The following is a 24,196-nucleotide window of genomic DNA, read 5'->3' as shown; positions in this document are numbered from 1 at the left end:
GGTATCGTATCAACATTCCATGCTGGCGCTGACCTTGTTACAAAAGCTGCAATGTCAAACAACCATCTCGTCCTATCTCAGGACTTAGCAGAAAAGCCGGGAATGTTTACCCACTCTCAAGTTGGAGACAACACGGGCTGAAAGATGCGCTCTTTATTGACAAAAGACCACCGGGTACGTCCTTGTCACATGCAATGCAACATGTGATGCACATTAATACAAATTAATTTAGTTAATGTAACAGGCCTATACTAAACTCAGACACTAGCTCTAACTGTATGGTGTAATATGTGTTGCTGTTCTCAAAGGCTTGTCAGCTGTGCATGGGGCCTCATCCTACAGCAGCTGAGCTATCACAATCAGCCATCATTAGTATAGAATTTAAACAGTGCCTAATTGTAATTAGTTGATTAAGTTGGCTCACACCTATGATTTCTCAGCAGTAAACTTCTTATACCTGCTAACTATGCCTGTCTGAAGGAGGTGAAGTCACTGTATATAGCTGCAGTAAAGGCCACAGGTAAGTAGCTGTCTGACCTTAAGAGCTTATGATAGTCAATATTTGAGAACATATACAAGTCACTACCAAAGCTACAAAATAAACAAAAATGTTGTAAATGCCAGGAGCCGCTCAAGGCGAGACTGACTTTTGCTGTTGTTCCAACAGTTACGAGCAATAAAAATGTTAGACTTAGTAGAACTGTCCGAGAGACTGCAATGTTATTCCTTATCTGTCATAAATTGACCAGATCTACTCTCTCTATCATCAGGAGTACACCAGAAGAATAACATAATGCGAAATTCAATTTATGGACCTACGTGAGTGTAATGAATAACAACAACAGAGTGTAAAAAATGTAATTTCCCCATGCGGAATGAATCAGATGTAAATTTAAATATAATTTATAATCTTAGCTCAGTTTTTTGTGTTCTCTCTGTTTGAGAGTGAATCAGTTGGATAGTTCTCTACATTTTGTGGCAGGAAAAAAAAAATCTCTGGAGACTTGGTCAGTAGAACTGTCACATACTTGTGAGATAGTTACGCTTCTTGTGTCGCCTAAAGATACCAAGACTGAAATTAGAAAAGAGGCAGAACTGAGGACACAAGGTCTGTCAACATTCTGTAAACACAAGTAGTTTTGTTAACATTAGTACAAAAGTACGCTCACCTTGAGCCTCTGTGTTGGGAAGCAAAAGGGAGGAGGGAAAACCTGGGAACGATTGTTTCTAAGACAGCACAGGCATGCAAATGTTTATGTTTGTGTACATGTGCTTCTAGGGGGATCTGAGGTCTGCAGAGGGGGGAATTGCATGGGGGAATAATGAGGTGTTGAGTGATGGTAAGAAGAAGCAGAGGGGTGTTGATTGTGCAACCTGCTGCAGTAGGTTTCGATTTATACTCATAAATACAAGGGTTGGATACAATGTAACATGACTAACCCAACCCATGGGGGTACATTGTATCATGAGTAACCCAACTACTACTCATATATTCTCGTATATAAATCTCTAAAAAAAAAAAAAAAAAAAAAAACAGGTCTCTCAAAACTTTTTGGGAATATTCAGCTCATAAAATTAGCTTACTAACAGTGCCAATGCACCAGCTGTCATGAGATAACATTTATTTGGCGTCTGTTATCTGCCAGTAGCCCACTCTAAGCCGAAACACTGCTCTGTGCCAGCTGAATGTCAGACACACCCTCATGCCTTGGTATGTAACAGTCAACAGTGACTGGGCTGCGCTGGGTTACTACTGTCTGTGTATGCGAGCGCTACTTTCTCGTGTTGCCTTCTGCTAAAGATAACGCATCCTACAACTCCACTTAAGCCTATGGGAGGAATTTGAGCCTGTCCTGCTCAGCTGGAAATCAAAACAGAACACTTAGAGGAACATTATCCCTACACACATAAACACACAACGCCCAAAATAGGAGAGAATAGGCAGCAATACCACTAAAGGCACACGTCACAGGAACGTGGAAACACAGGAACACACACATGTCCTATTACTAAGAATTTAAGGTCTTGTCTTCATTACATTCCCATGAAACAAATCAAGTCCTTTGGTCAGACAATTCATCCCCACACTGTGGAAAACTGAATCCTTTGTAATCTAAACACACACTTAAAAATAAACACAGCACTATTGTGTGTTTGTATAAGAGGCTACATGAGGGAACTATGCTCGAACACACTGGTACTTACATGAACACTCATGCCGCAACTGATGCTACCCTCAAATTACAGAGACCTATCCCTGACCTCCACAACAATGATATTCTATATAACACAAAACCCACATACATACAGCTACGAAGACTGATCACAGTATGCGGGCAAAGTTGTGAATTGCAGCTGACAACATGTACGTTTCTCACTCTCAAGACAGTTTGTTCAACTGTTCCCAATCCCACCAAAAACACAAACAGACAAAAAAAGTGGCAAACCAAAAGCAAAACTCACCATTGTGTGAGGACTCCTTGTTATCAGCCACCTTCCTCAGCGCTGAAACGATGGCATCAGAAGGAACGCGAGGACTCTCCACATACTTGGGCTTCCTGATTGGACCTGCTAGCATGAACCGAAGATAGAGGGAGAATGAGAGACAGAGAGAGAGTGTGTCAGACAGACAGAGAGAGGGAGTCAGAGAGAGAGAGAGAGAGAGAGAGAGAGAGAGAGAAAATAAATGCAAAAGAGGAGAGAATGAGAGAAACAGAGAGAGAGAGAGTTCTCGCTGGATTAACGTGTTCCAGATGGGACTAGAGATGAGAGGCGGTGGTGTCTTAGTTGGACAGGCTTGGCTGCACTCCGTGGCTCACATAAACACTCTCTCTCTCTCTCTCTCTCTCTCTCTCTCTCTCTCTCTCTCTCTCTCTCTCTCTCTCTCTCTCTCTCTCTCTCTCTCTCTCACACACACTCACACACACACACACACACACTCTCAGACAGCTCCCTGTGCTGATAGCAGCTCTGGTAGGTCTGACAACCCAGAATGGCTGGAGACTCCCAGTAAAACACTGCTAGCTGGCTCTGGGAATGTAAACTACAGCAGGAAACCACAACAATTAGCCTCTTCGTGAACTTTAAAAATGAGTGTTCAAACACACAAATGCATGAGTTTTCTGCATGTTGAGCTGTCCATTGAAAGTATACCCTCAAGGGTACACGGGGATAGATTAAGGTCCAGGTGTCCTGGTGCAAGTCAGATGATGTATCTGGGACAGCAGTACAGTCCTCTGAGAACCGTCTTTGTCTTTAGTGAGGAGTCGAGGTTAGCTGGCTGCTCTGTTCCCTCTGCTCACACCGTGACAGAATTAGAAAATCCCATAGCTCCATGCAAAATGCTTGCTCACTGTGCTTTAAGACAAACACTGATACACTCACCCCGCTAGAGATACAGCTCCTTTTAAAACATTTCCATCTTAGTGTGTGCGAAAAGATTTCCCCCAGTTGTCTATAACATAGTCTGTAAAAACTTCCCTTTAAGCTACCCTAAACAGAAGAAAAATAAGATTCTTTGTTTGAGTGGTAGCAAAGGCCTACTAATCTTTCCTAACAGTGACAATATAATTGTTTATACATGCAGGAGATTCAGCAAAGACACTAGACTAAATACTTAGCCATGAAACAAACATCTCCTGAGCAACTAGCGGTGCACATTTCCAAGTCCTCTACTTTTATCCTACAATTTCTCGTGTAAAAAAGAAATACATTCCACAGTCCAGAGACAAAAGCGAAAATGAAACAGCAGAAAATAACCTGGAAACAGGAGTTGACTGTATAATTTAGATCCATAAATCTATAGAGAATAGAAACAGCATGCCTCCCGTTGCACCACTTCTCTATGCTTACACCAACCTTGACCTACTGTAACCCAATCCAAACCTCCGCCTCCTTCTCCAGACTCCCGTTATCAGATGGCTGTATGTGTAACCCCAGTCATAACATAAAGATTACATGGGAGAACGGAGATATCCATTTCCTATTACCACATTCGATAACCAGTCACTACCACCATAAGAAGAGAAACTCTTTATCAGATGGAGCAATTTTTTAAACCACAGCTGCGATCTTGGCCACAGATACTAATAGTGGAGGTTAGTGAGGGGGTAAGGGGGTAAGGGGGGAGTTACAACAGCAGCCATGTGAGAGGAAACGATCCGGAAGTGTCATTGCAAGAAACCAAGCTTGAGTCGGCTTGATGCACAGTGCCATCTATGGATATGCGACTTGAAATGCATAGTGAGCTTTTGATACCCTAGAAGAGCTCCTCCCATTGCAAACTGGGTGTTCTTTTGCTTAATAACAGACATCATGGATATAAAGCTAGTCAAAGAACACAAACTAAAAGCCCACAGTCAAACACAGATGTCCATCAGAGGAGCAGGAAGCAGTAGTCGTAGTTTGTAGTGAAAAATAGTTTTAAAGGTGATGATGTTGTTTTTTAAAAGCAGTATAACCCCATATTGGAGTTCCAATTTGTGAACATATATGAGGTTTAAGCCTGAAGGGGACTGATCTACAAAACCAATCCAGACAAAGCCAAAGAGTCAGTCCTGAAAACCTCTTTTCATTTGCGGATGGTCAGGCACAACCTATTACCCAGGAGTCACACGGCTCCACTTTAAGTGGGACTACAGAGACAGAGAGGGCTTGTGTGAGACACACTTAGTTCAGGTAAATATCTTGGACCAAAAGCACGCTGCCAAATATGTTCCTGTTGAGTGTATTTCATTTAAAAACAACAGGGGGCATAGTTTGAGTAATTTAAACCATATGCTTAAGTTCAGATACAGTTTATAGCAAGAGGAACACAGGATCCACACTTGAAATAACAAACATGTGGCTGCCTATCAAGGGTAATTTTAGGCCACATCTGATGCTCGATAATACAAGGAATAGGCAAAAGGTCCTTCAGCAAGACTCTGATGTCAGAGAATCAGTATATGACAGACAAAGCACACAGGGGTTTCTTTTCCATTCGAAATCTCATCTCAAGATTTAACAGGGTGTCATTACTGCCCTGCCCTTTTAGATGGAAGCACTGACGAATAAGCAATTGCAGTTTATAACAGCCATGAAAAGGTCGCAGAAATGGAAGTGTCAGACATATGACCCTTGAAGGACAACGACAGAGGGAGAAGCAGAAATTAGATGTGCTTTCAATTTCATGTAAATTAGTGTAAATCTATTCACATGCACGTTAACTGCTGGACAATTAACTAATAATAAATGTAGGACAATCACCATCAAACCTTCATTTCCCAAATTTTATAAAGAACCACGGAGGAAATGATAAAGAGAAGGAAGGATGAGATTAGCAGATGAGCCAACTATCAACTTGATCTCAGACCCAGATGCAAAAAATTAAAATGCATTAAGTCTCAGTATTCTGAACATACCCCATGCAGAGAGGACAAGTGAGAAATGTCTCATACCGATATGCATGCAAGAGCTCATTAGAGCAAGAAAATGCTGAAAGACAGATTCAAAGGTATATTGAAAGAGACTAGGGTAAGGCTAGTTTTTTTATAACATATAAAAAAGGCAAGTTTCTGATTATCAAATTGAATTTCAAATTCAAATTCATTAATTAATCCAAAATATTTTAGATGTATTTGTGTTTCTATTGATATTTACAATTAAATTTACTATTCAGTTGTATGTTGAAGTTTATGTAAATAAGTTTATGTGAAACTGTTACTGGATTGTGTTGCTCAGATTAGTTATTATTTTAAAGACATCCTCACAAAAAAATCAGTCAGGTTGCAGTTTGTATTTACTCAACAGTCCTCTAAAGGTTTGGGGGACTTGAAAGATATTGTCACATGCTGCAACTCAAAGGTTACTTATCTAACACACTTGTATAATTCTGAAAGGATCAAGTCACTTAAACAAAAACTAGTGCCTAACATGTGGAATATCTAATATTGACAGAGAAACGTTAAGTCAGGGAGAAAAGGGAGTGACAGAACCTAAAAGATGGTATGTAAATATCATAGGAGTAAATATACATGTAAATGTGAATCTATGCAAATGCATGTGTTAAATTTATGGGAAGAAAAGCAAGCAAACAGAAGATGGGGGCGGAGATTGGTTACGACAGAAAAGACAGTATCTCAAGGGTAAAGCAGCCAAGCGAGCTGTGAGAGCAGAGGACTCACCAGTACTCACTGTGAGATTCAGGAATCCATGACCAGCGAGCTATCAATCAGCAGGCACATACATACACACACACATACCAAAACAGCCGAATACCTAAGACCAACAACTTACAATGTCCAGTGAAAGCCAGTGAAAGAGAGGATTGTTCATGGTTAGGAAGTGATCAAGGAGTTTTCCCAGCATTCTTCAAGATGGACTCTGACTTATTCACATTTCAACTTTTCAATAAGACAGTGTGCCCTCTTTGTGGCGGAAAGAGAATGAAATCAGTCTCACAACAGCCCTCTTTATGTTCCAAAATGTCACGTCAAGTGAAAAATAATATATTCTGGAAAAAAAGACGTTAGATGAGGCTGGCATTCTGAGTGCTGCATGTCAAAGTCAAGTTACCAGTGTTATTTATTGAGCGTCCTACCGAGAAGCATGAGATATATTTGGTCTTGTTAATAGCTGAACCAAACTTTTAATCTTTTTGCCATTATGGTTGCAAAATAGTAGAGAAAGAATTACAGGCATGGTGCCTTGTGGACTATGAATGCTAATTTATGATTCATTCCTTATTCACAGCCTGACATATTGCCATTATCCTCTCCCGGTCAATGCAATTTCTGCACTGTACCAAAAGGAGCGACTGTTTTTTTTTTTTTTTTTTTTTTTTAAACACTACATGTTTAATAGTCAGGACTAATCTCACACATGCTGTTTCACAAGCTGGTGTGAATTATGTATTAGTCTCCGCTGTGCACATGGTCATACATTTTCAAAAGGTAACAATAACTCAAGCAATGTAAAATAAGCCAAGATTTTTCCCCTTAGCATTTATAATCTAGTGTGATGCACCACTATATCACATGAGTATCCTGATTCTACTGACTGACTGTAAAGGCAATGTCAGTATATTCAGTGTTGGTCTCTTAAGCAGTGAGTGAATTGGGATTCCACGGCACATGAAAAGGGGGATTGCATGTGATAAGGAGCCAAAGCTCTAGTGTAGTGAAGTGGAGAACTGGATAGAACTTTTCACTGGGTGCTCATCAGAGGAACCTTTCAAAGGGTTCCTGCAGCATTGCAAGGTCTTTTACAGCTCAGCTCTCAGAAAGGCATCAATATTCCCTCAGGGATGTCTGGTAACTGTCAATACCCCAGAGTTGACTTCAGGAGAGCTCACCTCAAAGGGGCTACAACTGGCTTTGAAGAGTGTTCCTATCCTCTTGACAGAACTGCAAAATAAATTGCACTCATCTGGCAATGTAGAAGAAGATGGATAATGCTAGTGGATGAATATTGTATTCATACAGGATAGTGTATAATAAAACAGTGATTTAGCAGGGAAGTTAATATTGCTCAGAAGAAAGTGTTTAGCTGAAAAAATGAGTTGCAGTTATAAGGAACGATATCATTTTGAATGAAGACATAATTTTCTTGTTTCAGTTTAAGCACACACTGTCCTTGAGCTTTTACATGCTGTATCTGACTGCTCTATAACTATGAGGCTTAGTGAAAACACATAAATCCTCAAGTGTTTTATCAAATGACCTTCTGTGTTGTTTTATGTGGTCTACCGTGATAATATCCTCTAAAGCTCTAAACCCATGCTCTAAAAAAATCTCAAAGAACACAAACATTTTACAAAATGGCTATGGGACTTAATAACCACGACAAAAATGCACTGTAAAGACTATACAACGGCTTAAAAAGCTAACCCCCACTAATGTATAGCATTCAATGTGTGTGGGGGTGAACAGTGGGGCTGTGGTCACAAAACACAGATAAAGAGGAGATAAGCAACAAAGAGGTCATGGCATCAGACCACTGTCAGCAAAAGTCATCACCTGATTGGCACACGCACACGCACACACACACACACACACACACACACACACACACACACACACACACACACACACACACACACACACAGATCTAGCAAGCCAAAAGCTGTTGGGCAGGCAGGGGGTGGGAAATTAAATAATGTGAACATCTACCAGGCTGTGATAGATATGAGGTAGTGGTGGCCTAAAGGTTAGAGAAGCGAGCTTGTGGGAGGTGATCAGTTCCAACCTCGGACCGGCAGGATAAATCTGGGTGGCTAAAGGGAGAAAACAGCGTTTGCCCTTCCCTCATTACTACCACTGAGGTGGTGCCCTTGAGCGAGGCCCCCACTCCAGTGAGCTGCTCAGTGGCCAGCAGATCAGACTGTGTTTGTACTGGTATTAAAGTGTCTAACAGTGCGAATGTGATCGTATAAAAGAGAAGCTTCCTCTCAGTGAAACTGAATAGCCACTTGATATTATATATGAAGAGAAGAAAAGTCTTTTGGGGGCTAAGTGTCCAAACACAGCAGGATTTCACCTGATTAAAGAGAATCAACAAGGTTACCACCCTTCCCAGATGACAGAAAAATAAAGAGATCATGTCAGAATAGTGAACTATGCTCCCTGGTGGTGATTTGTAGACCTGCTTGGCTGATCGATAAATGAATCAGCTTCTGAACCACCGAAATCCAAAGCTTCATCAAACTGCCCCCCACTAAATTCATTTCAATATCCAAAACAGCCTACCAGAGACCATTCCCCCCACGGCCTCATTGCAGATATACCAATTAAAATGATACACTACCCATGACGGCAATAAATTAATATGAATTGCTGTTTTATGATCCCTCGCTGGCAGGCAGGGAGGCAAAGCATGGGGCTAACAGTTTTGTCACGTGACTACAGAAAGGTCGCACATCTAATGTAACCACACTGGCAGCAATCACCTCTGTATCCACCACTCTTCAACCTCTTAGTAGAGATCTATGTCACTGATATATATATATATATATTTGTTATATTGAGTAGTACCATTCACACCATGCTGTTACATGGCTCATACTCCTACATGTAGCTGTATATATTGTGTGGTTATAATTATGAAGATGGGCTTTTCAACATCTACAAAAGAGTCATCTTTACACAAACATGTAACTCACCAAGCAATGCAACCTTGAGGACAACAGATGCTTTTAATCCTACAATGGCACAGTAACCTATAACAACCAGAGGAGGTCACTGTGGAGATACCCAGGAGACTCAGAGGTGGAGCACAGGGAGTTTCTAACAGTTGAAGAAGACCTAAAAACCTAATTTACGGTGTCAACAACTATATTCTACCCATGTAAGATTGAGGTTCAAGTTTTTCAATACCTGATCTTTGACCTGCACTGGGTTGGAGCAAGATGGCTCCATTCAGGCAACATTCCTGTAGTAATTGTCCCACCATGGGCCTTTAGAGTGCCTGTAAACTATTAAGACTATAAAGCCTAGGTGCTGTTCAACACATGTCAGGGTGCTGTGTTTCATGGTTAAGCTCTGGGCTTAGCTGATCAAAGCGGTGGCACTCAACGCCACCAGGACTTTGCAGCTCAGGCATCCGTCACACTCCTAATTAACTCAATGTTTCCCTGTTGTCCCCTGTGAAGCTTTCATGAAAAGAACAACCACTAAGTTGGAGCCTTCCAAACTGCGATAGATTATCCAATGTGTCTGGAAATGAAGCCAAGCCACAAAATGCTTTCTGAATCTGTGAAACCACTTCCCCTCAAAGACATCAGTGAAGGGTGGATGGGAAGGAGAATAAATAAATGTGTGAAGAATGCACTGATGGATTCACTGTATATAAGTAAATGAGAGTTGTATAACAGGAATTTAGCCCAGACCTGTGCTGGTATGTAGAAACTTTTAGGAAATTGTTCCTATGAGTATAGAGGCCATGGAAACAAATTTCCTCTAACCGAAGACAACAAATTATCTATCCATCATCTACCCATGAATATCTTTTTCGCTGTCAAAAAATTCTTGGCAAAAATGAGTATAAATGAGCTCATTGCAGGCTCATATGCATTGATTTTCATTCTCATCTGTACGTAAGAAAGTACCAAATGCTTTTCCCCGAATGCTATCTTGCATCAGTTAATACACGACCTTCAGATCCCTGTTGTTTTCAGTTAAGTAAAACCAAAGGATGTCATAACATCATATAAAAATCTTTTAGTCTTTTAAAAAGTTTTTCTTGCTTATGAAAATTTGATTTTTCTGGAGATAAATTGTTTTCTTTTAATGATTAGGTTTGTCCAAGAGAACAGCTTGTTGGTAAGATACACTCAGCAACAACAACAAGTAAACCAATCTTTTTTTCATACATGATAGATACATTAATAATACATCATTTAAATGAATAATAAAATTAGATGTTGTTAATGCATACAATTTCTAGAATTACATAAACTGATTTGGCTGTGTTTCACACTGAATGCCACAAGCATGATGACATGAGCCTTTTCAAGCTGTGTTTGTATTTGGGCAGGCCCTTGTATGAACTCCCATGTCACCATACATTTCCAAAACATCTTTGCTTTGTTGTTAAGGTCATAGTCTCCACACCTGTGTGCTGTTTAAGAACACCTTTCAAGCTCTCTTAATTAGAAGCCTAGATAAAATCATAACACTCCAACATGTACACTTGGCGAGAATACGAGCAAGATTACATTTTAATAATGTTGTCTTGAGAACACAGGGTTAGAGGATTTATATACGCTGGTTTTGAGCCAGCGTATCGAGCTCCCCTGTGAACTTTACCCTGTGACTGTATTCAAATGGTACCAATAATTCCATCTTTCTAGCTAAAGATCCAGGGTGAATCAAAATGAACAAATCTCACCATTTTGAATAGAACCTCGCCATTCTGTCCATTTTCAGTAGTACACACATTTCAACCACGATGAGTCTTAAATAGAGTGTACTGCGTCGCTTCTCGGGCTCAGGAAGAAGAGAAAATGCAGCATTATAACCCATGTTGTTTTCGTCGCTGAGCTGAGACATTTCCTGCAGTATGTGTTTATTAACTGGAGGTGTGAACTCTCCCCCTACGGGTTTTCACAGTTACCTGTGAGGACAGCGGAGGAGAGCCTACAAACCATCCCCCAACCCTCTCTCCTTTGGTTGTCCTCCATAACATCCTATCTTGTCAGTCCATTTTTTCCCCTTTTCCATGCCTCAGAGCACCACAAGTGGGAATATGCCTTTAATGAGTGTTCCCCTTCTCCTGTCCCCAGGGCCCTTTTCACCTTCACAAACTCAACCTCTTCTCTCTCTCCCTCTTGTCCCTCCCTACATGTCTGCAAATGTACATGTCATGAGAGTTCTCTTTGAAGGGTTTAAAATAGTCATCACAAATCTTGTGTCACCTATGTTGCTGAGTAGATTTGTTTTCACTTGAGTCGGGGGTGAGCAAATTAAACCCTACTTGGCTATTTTAAACCGTATCTGTCTTTTCTTTTACCCCTTTTTTATAAACTAGGGACCAAGCACACTTTTAATTATGTACCTGGCTTCCCACTGAACATTTGCATAATGTACTGCATCACAATGTCAGGCCTGAGAGTCCAATATTAGGTTTGGAATCGTGATGAGAATTGCAAAAAAGGTGTGTAGAAAATCAGTGAAAACACTGAAGCAAAGACATTATCTCTATCCTAATCTGTAGCTGAAATTGGAATATGGCATTCCATATTAGAAAGTTCATTTAAAACAAACTAAAATCTTAAAACAGCTAAATGACTATTTCTTAACAGAGATGTGTACTTGAAAGACAAAAGTTTGCATTAGGATTAAACCATATTACCCCTCTCTATCAACTCATCTTTACACTAAACAGATCAAAGCTGTAACCACTCTAAACAAAGGCTAAATAGCCCACAGATGAGTGCCACATGTGAGTGGGGCCACATGGACCACTTGAAGGACTTCTCTCCTCTTTGACAAGTCTCCAGAACACAAAGACTCAGGTTGAAACAAGTTTAGCTACAAAGGTATCCCCTGCTTTGAAGCATCCCACAGCTGCTGACAAGCATGTTCTAAACATGGTGGATAGAAGGAGCTTGGGAGGACTGAAATTTAGGCCCTTTTTTGACCTGATATTAACATGCGTCTTGGGTGATCCGATCACAAGTGGACAGCTCTAAGTAAAACTGTGAATGCACCCAAGATGAGGTCGCGTTGAGATCTGATCGCTCAGACCACATTCGGAGGTCGTCTGGGTGGCATGTGACCACATTCTTTTAACAGTATGTACACAGTGTGTCCTGGGCAACACCGGAGGACTGCTTACTCAACTGATGTCCTGTAAGTACACACGAAACACATTCAGTCATTGTCGTGCAAATTACGTGTTTGGGCTTTCTTACCTGCCAAGTTAAGCAGCAGATGTTTGTGAACAAACCGTTTCAACTGATTTTACTAGTTACAGAGTACATTGTGTGAGCAGGACGCCTCCTTTTACTGTCTCTGGCATTAACGCCTTTCTTCGTCATCTATGATGAAAAAACATCAGCCTTCTACACAGTGAGAGAAGGTAAAAGTATGTGTCCTGTTTGTATAGTTCAGTGATAAAGCTCTACAGTATCCTACAGTATCCTCTCCTGCAGGGCTGCTGACACCGTACGTAAAACATGCAACTTTGTACTAAACTGTCAAGTAGACAGGAATAATTCCACCCTACTCAAAATTCTGAGTAGGGTACAGCCCTTGTGTTCACTTGCATACAGAGCGGGGAATTGAGACCTGATCACAAGTGGTCCACTGAGACACATTTTAATGCCAGGTGTGAAGTGACGTGCTTAGAGCTGTCCACTTGTGATTGGATCACCCAAGATGCATGTTAATACCAGGTTTAAACAGGGCCTTAGATCCAGTGTAAACACACACCCATTACCAGCCAGTAAAGTGTAAACACAGGGTGCTGTTGTAGAGACCACTACGTCCACGCAAGGTGATCAAATATGAGGATGAAGTGACAAAAACAATTCTCTGCAACCATTCTGAGTTCACAGTCTGACTGCTGGTATCCTGAATGAACCAGCTATCACTATTACTTTATGCTCCTGTGTTCAATATGACTTATTTTTCTAAGAGTTACAATTACAAAGAATAGTTTGATATTTTCCAGAGAAGACTGCAGTAGCAGTGTTTTTGTTCCTGGAGCACTGTCAGACGTTCAACAATCCTACAGAAGCACCTGAAGGTAGACAGGAATGATCACTTTTACAGGAAGCCCACAGAGACAAATGACACTCCCTTTACGAGACTGAAATAGTGCACAAAGAATTGGAATAACTCAAATGCTTGCAGCACATTAAGTTTATCTTGAGAAATACTCATGGGGGTGTATGGTTACAGAACTGAAGTATTTTGTTCTACCCAATGGCAACACAGCAACAACATCAATAATCACATATAAAAGCTCAAATATATGTCAAACAGTACCTGGTGATCTCTTGCTAGGGCGTAAGGGCATCAGGTAGGACTGTCGTGGCAGAAGAGGTGAGGATGGAAGAGACATGGACACACCCTTGGCAAGGCTTAATCTGAAGACATCTTCCTGGACATTAGGGTGAATGCTGCCAGGCCCGTGGGGTTGAGGGTTTCCCTCGGGTGGGAATCTTCTTTGGGCACTGTGGCCATGGACATCACCTGTTGAGGAGAACAACAAGGTTGTTACAGATTTTTACAAATGGCTTTGGTATCACCTCATGTAATGCCTTAAGGAAGAGCAGATACCTTAAATTTAGCTACCTATTTAGGTATGGGCTGATGTTCAGCAGTACAAAAAAAACAACAACACACAATTATACATTCTTATCTTTCTTCTCTCTTCATGTGTTAGTGCTTTTTAGCTGTTTGCATAAAACAGAGTTTTCACGGCAGAAGGAAGTGAAGCTCAGGGGACTTTTAAATCTGTTTACACCGAAGTGTTATTGTGGTTAAACGTTGTTAAACCTCTGAGAATTATTGAACAAAGTACTAATGTGTGTTATATGAATGTACTGCACACTAATCAGCATTGTATATGAGTGCACAAGGCTGATTATGCAGGACTCTTAGGGCTCAGCACTGTTTTAAGAAGCAGAAATATAAAAGAAAATGTGCACAAAGCACATGCATAATGGTTGAACTTGAAGGTCCAGTGTTTAACATTTAGAAGGATGTATTGGCAGAAATAAATATATGATGCATAGGTATGTTTTCATTAGTATAGAATAATCTGAAAATAAGAACTGTTATGTTTTCAATACCTTAGGATGAGCAGTTTTTATCTGCCGAGGGAGTGCTATATTCAAATGGTCGCAATCTACAACTTCCCCGCTAAAAGCCAGTGAATACTACACACTGGTCCTTTAAACTTCTTTCTTTTTTCAGTGGTCCCCAATATATCATCGCCTCCAAGTGTGATGTGATCAGCTGTTTTCTGAGTTAATGTCATGTCTTCAGAGCCTTTCTGTTTCCCATGTTCATTTTTAAGATGAATCAATTGAAGCTAAAATAAGAGAACTGAAAGAGGATTTTGGCAGCTGTGTTCGCACATGCAGGGCTATGTGTAAAGAGTCAGAGTCAGAGTCACAGTCCGAGCTTTTGTGCTAGAAATGTCAGTCTATGGTCAGACTCCCACATACAGTTTATGTGTGGGCTGGAAAACTAAAACAATAAGCTGACGATTCTAAAAGCAGCAAAGAACTACAGATTTGGGTGTTCATACTGTGAGTTTAATAGTATTGGCAATTATTTCATATTACATAAAGTAATTTGAGTCACTGTTAATAATCAATGAAGCAATAAGGTAAAGCCCAGCTTGCAGATGTGCTCCTGATTATCTAAACACTGTGTACGCTTTTGATTCTGATATGATTCTTCAATAATTAGTGTGCATGTTTCATTGTTTAAATCCACATGTGAAAGAACAATTAAGCAAGACGTGTTTTGTGATAGTGATAGTTATAGTTTTGTTTGTTTTATTAAGGATTTTATTTTAAGAGACCAGAACCTGCTAAAGCCTTTTGTTTAAGGTTCAAATACATAACCAAACTGACCTTGAAGCTGACCCAACTGAAACAAAGTACCAAACCATTTTCTTTTACTACCATCCTGAGTCTGAACACCAGGAATGTGAAACCTCAGAGGAAACATTGGCAACATGTATTTTGCTGAAGAAAGCAGCTTGGTTAAGACAGGATGGCATTCTACAAATGTATAAAACAGATATATCATAGATGTCGGGTGAAAAAGTTTAAATGCAAAAATGCCAGCTTTTCGGGAGCAGAGCAAATGTCTAACAACATTTTAAATGTATCAAATGAGTTTTCACATATAGTTTCAAGATATTCAGTTGACTGTTACGCAACCACGTTACACAGGCAGGTACCACTGGCTTGCAGAGAAATCAGCTTACACAGTAGGGGTAATAGTGGATTTCAGCATACGGTGGAGTGGTCGTTCTGAGATTTCCTGTATTGATTTGAACAAAACCAAAATATTTAACATTCATGTAGTTTTCGCAAGAAGGAGGTTCATTTAGGCTGTCAATACACTGCCCACTTTATGCTCTTACTGTACGTGCTAGTTCACTGCCTGATTTGCAAACACTGTCCAAATTTCCCCCCCCAAATTTCCTTCAAGGGTGTACACAAGTTACACTCAGCTTCAAGATACAAGTAAGTGCAAATAAATTATAGCACGAACGACTGTTGTTGCCCATGAAATCAACTTGACACTTAGATAGTGACAGAATGCAATGCCAGACAACGTCAGAGATAAGTCTCTTCATAGTTTGCTAGGGACCCAAACAAGGATGACTGATAGAGGTGGGAAAAAAGCAGAAAAGACCTGGATCCTAGAAAACACAGGGCCACATCATATGTATTTAAACCCAGGGTCATGGGCCAGTGAGTATTTCTCATGCCATCAGGGCACATGAGAAGGACATCCAGTTAGTGGAGTAAATAAGGTTGTGTCATTGACCACTAAGTTAAGATAACATGCAATTCACTAAGCACACTTGCTGAGTGTTCCTTGCTAAGTATTTGCACCTATTAAAGGACAGAAATCAAACACAGTCAGTGAATTCACTCATTCACAGGCAGGAGCCCTTCATCTTCATCTCGTCTCTCGTCCATATTCTTTTTCTCTCTCCCTGCAGGAGCACAGCAGAATGTTGATCAACCCCGACTTGGAAAAGAAGCACACCGCATGAACTAGGCTCATGTATGTTAAATGTAAATTCTTATTTTGAAGATTTACTGAAAAAAATATATTATTATTTTTGTTGCCCACAGAACTCACTACATGCTACATCAGTTGAGCGTCTCTGACCTGAGGCTACATACATTTTTTAAACTGCAGAATCTGGTCATGTTGTAGTTATGACGTTAATGGTCCATTGCAGGTAGAGGAAAAGGAAAGTATTTCAGTGAGAAGTAGTGGTGGCATTATAAGTAGGGAAGGATGCGGTTTTCAGAGTTTTTGTCTGGTACATATTTTGTCATTAACACTGGTTTCAAAAAGTTAATTGTAAAAAATGTGAGAAAAAAAAAAGAATGCAATACTTAACCACCCACCTTAAACTACCCTAGGTGCCCATAGGTAACAGTTCTGCCCCTTGTTGACTATTCTAACACAGCCTTATGCTAAGTACAGGAGTGTACAAGACAGCATACTTATGAAAGAAAACACAATGGCATTATGATAAACAAAACAATCTCAAATAATTCCAACCAGAAAAACTGTTAAGCTGGTTGCGGTGGTGTGCAATACAATCCAGTTGTCCAGAAATTAGTTGGCTTGCAATAGTGTATAAGCATGCTGATTTGTCTGTGTCCCTGTTCCCCAAACACAATCATTTTTACTGACAGGGCAGCCCCGACATTTTGCTGTCTCACCTAATGAGATGCTATAATTTGTTCTCCTCAAAGAAATGGTTCCCCACAGTCTCTACAGATGACTTAGCTCAAGACTTGCAAATTACTTAACCTGGCTACTAGTTTGTTCAATGCAATCCAAGCCCTAAATGGAAAAAACAGGTTTTGCTTTGCTGAGAACCAATCCTGCCTGGAAAGACCATTCTAGACATGGAGCCAGTTAACGGCAAATAATCTATTCTGCGGCATCAAAGTTGCCCACTCATCATGGCCACAAATTAAAATGTATGAATTATCAACCTCAAGATAACATATAATACCTAACTAATAATACAGACCATACGTCAACAGTCCCAGCTAAATAAGAACTGCAGATGTGGTGAACCACAGTAATGACAATTAGCTTTGGTTCTGTTTTCAGGACTGTGCTGCTTGGGAAGACTTCAGCAGATTAGCACTGACGCCTGTCTGCAGCCAGAGGTTTGTAGAAATCACTGAAGACTCAACTACAAGAGGCAAGCTACTATTAGCATCCCAATTCTCTCCTCAGGGAAATGAGTGTTGTTGGGCTGCCGGACTAATCAGAAACAGAGACCCATTTTCTCCACGCCTCCGCCTCGCCACAGGGGACACAAAGCTGTTCTGTGTTTTAAAGGGCTCCTAAACAAAGACGACTGCCAGACACAGGAAGCGGAAAGGTTGCAATGACACCTCTGCATGCCTTCAGACATGGAAAAACCTGTGAATGACCTAAAGGTCACACAGCCAAGGCCAGGACCTGCCGTCACCCTGACCTGAGTGGGACATACAGCACCCACATTGATACCGACACTTTGAAGGGTCCTTAAGGAACTGTGTGTCTGACTGCAGGTTGTAAGTCAAGTTCTCTGTGGTAAGCATTCCACAAGAAGCATATAAAAGATAAGAGTGTATCCTAGCATTTCGAATGTTGGTCCAACAAGTATTTCCCCTAGGTGCGAGAGTGGGGGTGTTATTACTAAATCAACTAATCAGAAATGAATAATGATATATTCTGGGGCACTCTAGTGGCTCAAGGGGTTAAGGTGCTGACCATGAACCACATCTCTCCCTGCCATCATTTCCTGGAATAAAATGCCCCCCCCAAAAACTTAAAAATAAAATAATGATATATTCTAACAATACATCAACAATATCTGTACAGATTATAAGATGGAGGAAGAAAATAATAACATCTGAAATGCTTTGCCTTCTAACTAGGCATCACCAGTTCCTGTGACAGCAGTCTTCATGGGGGGGTCACAAAGCCTTCTTGATTTTAAGGCATGCTAGAAAACTTTAAAAATATACACAGAAGACCTACTGTATATGCCAGCATTTGGTTCAGTTATTGTGTTCACAATTTGGTTAATTTAACAGTTTTGAGATAATATGAAATATCCATAAAATGTGTCACTTAAGCAGGGGTCATCAGAATACTAAATCACAGAAAAGGGGTCCCTTGAGGAAAAAGGTTGGGAACCACTGATGTAAAAGCTGTTCACTTGCTGCAGTCACAGCAGGTCGTGGCTGATACAGGTTTCTGCCATATTGCATGCTAAAGAGATTATGACAAAGTTGTAATTTTGGTAGTTGGTTCTGAAAACAAGAGGCGCCACATAAAAGCTGGCCGTCCAAGTGCTGGTGAATAGGCTGCAGTGTGTCACGGTGACTGCTCTGCCATCTGACCGACACTTTATAACGCAGAGGGACACAAGGACAGAAGCTCGCCAGTGCTATTTCAGTTTCTTTCCTAAACCCTGGTTGGGGCAAGGCCTGCAATTTCAGCCCCTGCTGTGGTCAAGGAAATCAACCCTTTCTAATTATACAGTGCTGCCCCAAGATGATGTAAAAATGATTACAGTCCCTTGCGTGCTCTTTCCTCCTCATCAAAGTGAAGAGCCAGAGCCCACGAGGACATGCCCAGCCCATAAAAACCGTTCAATATTATTTCAAGACATTGATTTAGAAAAATAAACATTAAAGTACAAATCAATTATTTGAGCAGGTCAATGTGAGTCAATCTTATAAATTTATTCCAACCAATGTTCCGTCTAACTGTCTCCTACATTTGTAGTAACGTCATAAAGATGAATGATGAATTAAAACCACATAAAAGGGAAATATAAAACCTTAACTGGCTGAATGCTGATGAGGTTACCTTCATTGTTTGAAACTGCACCAAATCATTATATTGATAATTATAAATTTCACATTTCTGTATCTCTTGCGTTCTGATTTCAATATGCAGTGAATGGTTATCCTCTACAGCCTTTACTCAGATTACATAGTGGCCATCCTCATCAAATAAAAGTCAACCACAATGAATTAAACCCCATTTCTTTTTTCATGTGTGGCCCAAGCATTCCCCCCCAGCTTGCTAAGCACTCTTCATATTGAATGCTGAATGCTTTGAAATGTCTTTCAAGGGTATAAATCTGGATAGTGTCTTTCACCTCTCAAGTAAATCTGTGCAATGGAATGTGATCTGTCACTCCTTGTGAGAGAATGCAACCCCCCTCCGAAAGACACAGACCCTCTCCATTGTCCAACAGAGGCCTGAACTGTCCAATAAAAGGATACAACCTGAAGGTATACTGCTAGGGTGCATGCCAGACCACAAATAACTGCAGGGCAGTGTACATAATAACAGAGACAATACAGCAACTCCATCTTGGATAGGTTTGTGTGGCACCTTAGTGTTTGGCACCTCTCTGGGGAGTCTGTTAAATGACATTTAAATGCTACTGAAATTAATTGAATTTTCACCGAAACCTTGTCACCAAAGATGGAGTGTGTTTAACCGAAGTGGAAAGGAATGCGGGATAGGAAGGTTAACTGACCCACATTCCCCTATTGACCCACATCACTGTGTTTGTTGAATGGAAAGTCGGAAGCTGGTATTGGCACTAAATGCAGGTATTATACTGACACAACAATACCCAGCTCCAGCGGTAGATAATATTTCAGTGATACTCATGATGAGCATATTACTTTATGTGTGTCATTTTTGGGGCACCAGTGTTGGTGAGGGTCTACATGTGACCACTGTTCCTCTTCACTAATGTAGTTGTCCTGCAGTAGGCACATAACACAACAATGTGTGCCTACCTGTAGGTATCATTTAAATGAGTTCAGGAAACATAGGGGAATTTCAAAAGGTAAGGAGAGACCAGACAGTCTCCACCTGAAATTCTGGTGAATGATTTGCCAAATTGCAAGACTATGTAATGCAGGAAAGTTTCAAAAACCATGATAGTGTATATGCCGAATACCGAATAACTGGCTTCGCATCGTGAAACAGTGGTGTTTATGTTAGTTTGTCCACTGCCTGTAGTATTCAATTGCAACCACAAAGAATATTATTTACAGTGCGAACTATGTTGGCAAAAGCTGGTTATACTATTTTAACAATATAATACCATTCTATTTTTTCTCCATACACATACACTGTACACACACATACACACATACACACACACACACACTCTATTAGCTTCTCGCTAGTTAATTTTATGGACCAAAGAGAAAATGAAGAAAGGCTATAATTAATGCAGATTCTTTCAGTCGACACACAAAGCACGTTGACCATAGGACAATCCACCAAATGGGGAATTCTCCCGCTAGACTGAGTGCCAATGTGGATTCCCTGTGTACTTCCGAGACCAGGGTGACAGTCTCACAAAAGCTGTCATGGTTAACACACAGCAACCCACAGAGAGGAGAGAGAGCCAGACAACAAGGAATACAGCATGGGGGAGGGTATTCAGTAGTTCTCTGTGATGATGAAGGATAAATTAGATCTGATATGTTAATAAGATGCAAATTGGTAAATCACTAAATGATTTAAGACATGTAAAAGAATTTTAAAAAACGGTTAAACAAAGCCATACAGTTTGTGAAATCCTATGGTGGCATCAGCGTTTTTCTCATGAGGCCATTCTAATTTCAGACCACTTCACTCACACTTCACTGGTAGCCATAGGAACAGTCAAAATACTGTATAAGGAAAGCCTGACAAAAGACTGTAAAACACAGACTGATGTCAGTTATAAATAATAAACCAAACCAAGTGTGTGAACTCGCTTGCAACCCACTTTTTGTTTTCACTTGTATAACTTGTGCATTATTGTCCACCCGGCTTCATTTCTGGTGTAGATTTAAGTATACAGGGAATAAAAGGCAACCAATGTGACATGTCTGCCTTGCGGCGTCTAATTTCCACTCTTGTTTGTTGTATATTAAGAATATAATTATATGTTAAGTGTATCAACAAAGTGCCCATATCCTGTGGACAATCAAATTCCATTAAGTCTCCAACTGTCCAGAGCAACTCTCTTACTGGTTTCAAAGAATTAAGCTTCAATGCTGGTGGCCCCTGAGGAGAGAAAACAACTCTGACACTGTCTTTAGTTTTAACTTGTCAGAAAGAGGAACAGTTCCTGCAGCTCTGAAACCCTCAACTCAAATTTATATGCACTTGATAATGAGAACAAATGAGCTGTTTTATGCAAAGCTAAGATGCTGTAGGCAAATTAAGACTGCAGAAAGGGGTTCAATCCAAAACACTAAGACTCTATCTATCTCTCTCTTTCCCTCTGATGCACACACTGCAGTGGCCTGAGCTCTGGAATGCCTTCCCCACCGGCCCCAGGGGAACAGAGACTGACAGGGAGGGGTATGTGTGTGTCTTGGGGAGAAGAAGGAGGAGAGGGAGGAGGAGGAGGGCAGCACTGGGCAGGCACCATGACATTTCCCATTCCTCTTAATAAATCGCCAATTTAAGTGGGTATGGGGAGAAAAATATGAGCCAGACATCTTCAGCCAGACTATCTTGACCATGTTTTATTTCAAGATTTGTGACAGGGAAGTAGTAGGAAGGCAAATAAAGGGGCCGACAGAGGAAAAAAACTGTGTGCTACATAATAGCACAAAAGTTAAGTGGAGCAGATTTTAATTAGACTATTCTAACTGAGTAAGAGGATATTACTTGACGCACCAGAGGACAGTCTTTACAGAGAAAAGCAGGTGTGGTATAACTGTGAAAACACACAATACTAGCCTATGACTGCACACGTTTGGTTGGTCTTACATACTTGGGAACTATAATATATTGATGGAGACATATTACTGTGTGTGTGTTTCAATCAGTCTCAAAGTTGCTGGTCAGTGCAGTGTTCATACAGAAAAGGTACACCACATTCTTTTCTTATAAAAAAAAATTCTATTCCTTTTTAGATTTCCGGTTTGCATATTGTAGATAAAAGACAATAACACACATAACACAAATGCAAATGTTTGACCATCCAGGACTATCGAAATGAAGCAAGTGGCCATGTTGAATAGGGCTTGACCTTGTTTTATCAGTGCTTTGGAATAAATTAGAGCAGATCCACTGTTGACAGTCCTTGCTGGAGAGTTACTGATATTCATCCATCAGTATTGTGTGTGAGGTCTCACTATGAATGTCTCTCCACAGGCCTCCTCAGTACCAGACCCTAGGCAAGTGGGGTACGCTGTTCACTCCCACACTAAAGGAAAAAATACACATCTCATCTCCTATCCACTCACATCCAACAACACTAATCATAATCAGAGCCTTTCCAGTGGTAAAAGTTAGTATAAAATTAGTATTCATGCTTCTACAGTGAAACCATAAAATGTCTCACATGGGTTTTACATGGGGTTAATTACATCAATGTCCTCTACAAGTCATGGAAGCGGCTGGTACAGTCAAAGCAAAGGACAGATAGATGATGGATAACCCAGCCCATTTGTCCATACTATAATCAATCATTTTAACACAACAAACACACCTCTGGGGCCACTATGCTTCAAAGTCACAATGCAGCCAGATGAGCCAGGTGCACAAGAGTTTTCAGCTGTCCCACATTCACCAATTTCTCTCAACCTTGGAGCTTTCTCCAAAGTCCTGCTGCCAATTTCTGACTGCTATCTGTTAACAATATGGATAAAGCAGCTCTGAGACAAAAGTGGAATTTATTTCCAGGCAAACGTGCAATGTGGTCTGGAGTGCTAGGTTGCCATGGAGATCCAGTTTAACAACAGATTTGGCTTGCCATTAGCACAGATCATTAGGCAGAGCTTCTGCTGGGGCCAGGTGAGGTCATGAGAACACCAGTAACCTCTGGACAACAGCCTGTTCAGTAACGTTAAATGGACGAGGATATGGAACAAAGGCTGTCCATCCAATCCTTCCAAAGAGCCTAATCCCATAAGCAAACACGGACCAGGGCAAATCTTGCAGCTTTGTACTATCTTTGGAAGTCTCTGTAAAAAGGTGAATCTGTGTGAGTTTAGCATCAATCATATTCGCCTCATTTGATGCATTTAAAAGGGTCAATGGGAACTTCTTTTTCAACAATTAGCAAGGGGATGATATCCTGATTAGTTATTTTCATGATTAATAATGGAAAAAATTGTTAATTAACCCCTTCTGACTCAAAAGCTGACAAAGCTTCTTACACCACTCCCACAGAATGCAGTGCACCCCAATTTGTATTCTGCACAAACCACTTTTTTGTTAGCCATTAGTAAGCTTCACCAACAGAGTTTTCAAATAAAGAATTATCTTGAAATGCCACCTCTAAAATAAGAGAGATGTAAATATGAAGAGGGAGCACTCTACGCAAAACGTTCCTCTTTGCAATAAGCACTATCCCCAGTTCCTTTGAGGCTGGGCACAAAGGAACTGAGGTCATTAGTTCAGCCTGTCTCAAACCCTCCTGAGCTAAAGATGGCAAGACATTCATCTGCAGGCACAATTACAAAAAAAAGTCCCTGTGTTCAGAAATGCAGAACAGAGAAGCGCAGAGCAAAGTAGGATAGCGGAGAGAGAAAGGGGCCCCAAGCCCGAGACTGAACAGAGGTCTCCAAAGACACCCACATAGACTTTTCTGAGAGTCAGACACTGTGACAGCATGGGCCAGTGTCTGCATAGAAAGACGGCGATATATGAGAAAAACACAACCCTCAAAACTCTTGGAAAAATATCAGTCAACTAAAGAGAAGTTAGGCGATGAATAGCTGGCACTTTGTACATGTGACAGAGCAATGTTCTGCATAAAAAGAGATACTTAAGTGCTCATTTAGATCACAGACAAAGGATGTTAAAGGTATGAAAGCAAAAAAGAAAATCAGACAGAAGGAATGTGTCTGCCCAGGCAGGTCACGCTGTAATTAGAAAAACCTGTGGCCTGGTGACCTCTCCAGCCAATGAACTGCCATGACAGCCACTATCGCCCCTTCAAAGACCATCTAAAA

The 24,196-nt window shown here is 40.7% G+C and overlaps 1 protein-coding gene across 1 annotated transcript in view; it reads right to left on the bottom strand.

Annotated features, from left to right (window-relative positions):
• The window catches only part of tanc1b (tetratricopeptide repeat, ankyrin repeat and coiled-coil containing 1b), a 103,397-nt gene that overhangs the window by 58,900 nt on the left and 20,301 nt on the right, over window positions 1-24,196 (bottom strand). The window contains exons 3-4 of the mRNA XM_051404300.1: window positions 13,470-13,676; window positions 2,464-2,568 (exon numbers count right to left, since the gene is read on the bottom strand). Coding sequence (XP_051260260.1) covers window positions 2,464-2,568; window positions 13,470-13,676 — 312 coding nt within the window. The remainder of the gene's footprint in view (window positions 1-2,463; window positions 2,569-13,469; window positions 13,677-24,196) is intronic.

Source organism: Dicentrarchus labrax, unplaced genomic scaffold (genome assembly GCF_905237075.1).
Source record: "Dicentrarchus labrax unplaced genomic scaffold, dlabrax2021, whole genome shotgun sequence".
Lineage (NCBI taxonomy): Eukaryota > Metazoa > Chordata > Actinopteri > Moronidae > Dicentrarchus > Dicentrarchus labrax.
Note: the sequence above shows the minus strand (reverse complement) of the source record. Positions and strands in the feature narration are given on the sequence as shown.